The sequence below is a fragment of the Myotis davidii genome, unplaced genomic scaffold, assembly GCF_000327345.1.
Source record: "Myotis davidii unplaced genomic scaffold, ASM32734v1 scaffold427, whole genome shotgun sequence".
Lineage (NCBI taxonomy): Eukaryota > Metazoa > Chordata > Mammalia > Chiroptera > Vespertilionidae > Myotis > Myotis davidii.
Genome location: NW_006298051.1, coordinates 201,547 through 201,815, shown reverse-complemented (window position 1 = coordinate 201,815; position 269 = coordinate 201,547). Strand labels below are relative to the sequence as shown.

Here is a 269-nt window from a genome sequence, read left to right as displayed (position 1 = left end):
GCGTGCATGTGTGTCCGGCTGCCCTGGGCGGGCGGCTCCTCCAAACCGCCCTCCGGCTCCCCCGCTCTCGCCAGGCCATCTTCGAGATCCTCACGTCCGAGTTCTCCTACCAGCACAGCCTGGGCATCCTCGTGACCGAGTTCCTGCAGTCCCGGGAGCTGCGGGCGACCATGACCCAGACCGAGCACCACCACCTCTTCTCCAACATCCTGGACGTGCAGGGCGCCAGCCAGAGGTGAGGCTGCACCCGCCCTTCAACCCCCCACCCA

General features: G+C 68.0%; 1 protein-coding gene across 1 annotated transcript in view; it reads left to right on the top strand.

Annotated features, from left to right (window-relative positions):
- The window catches only part of ARHGEF16 (Rho guanine nucleotide exchange factor 16), an 11,828-nt gene that overhangs the window by 4,750 nt on the left and 6,809 nt on the right, over positions 1–269 (top strand). The window contains exon 5 of the mRNA XM_015570510.1: positions 75–235. Coding sequence (XP_015425996.1) covers positions 75–235 — 161 coding nt within the window. The remainder of the gene's footprint in view (positions 1–74; positions 236–269) is intronic.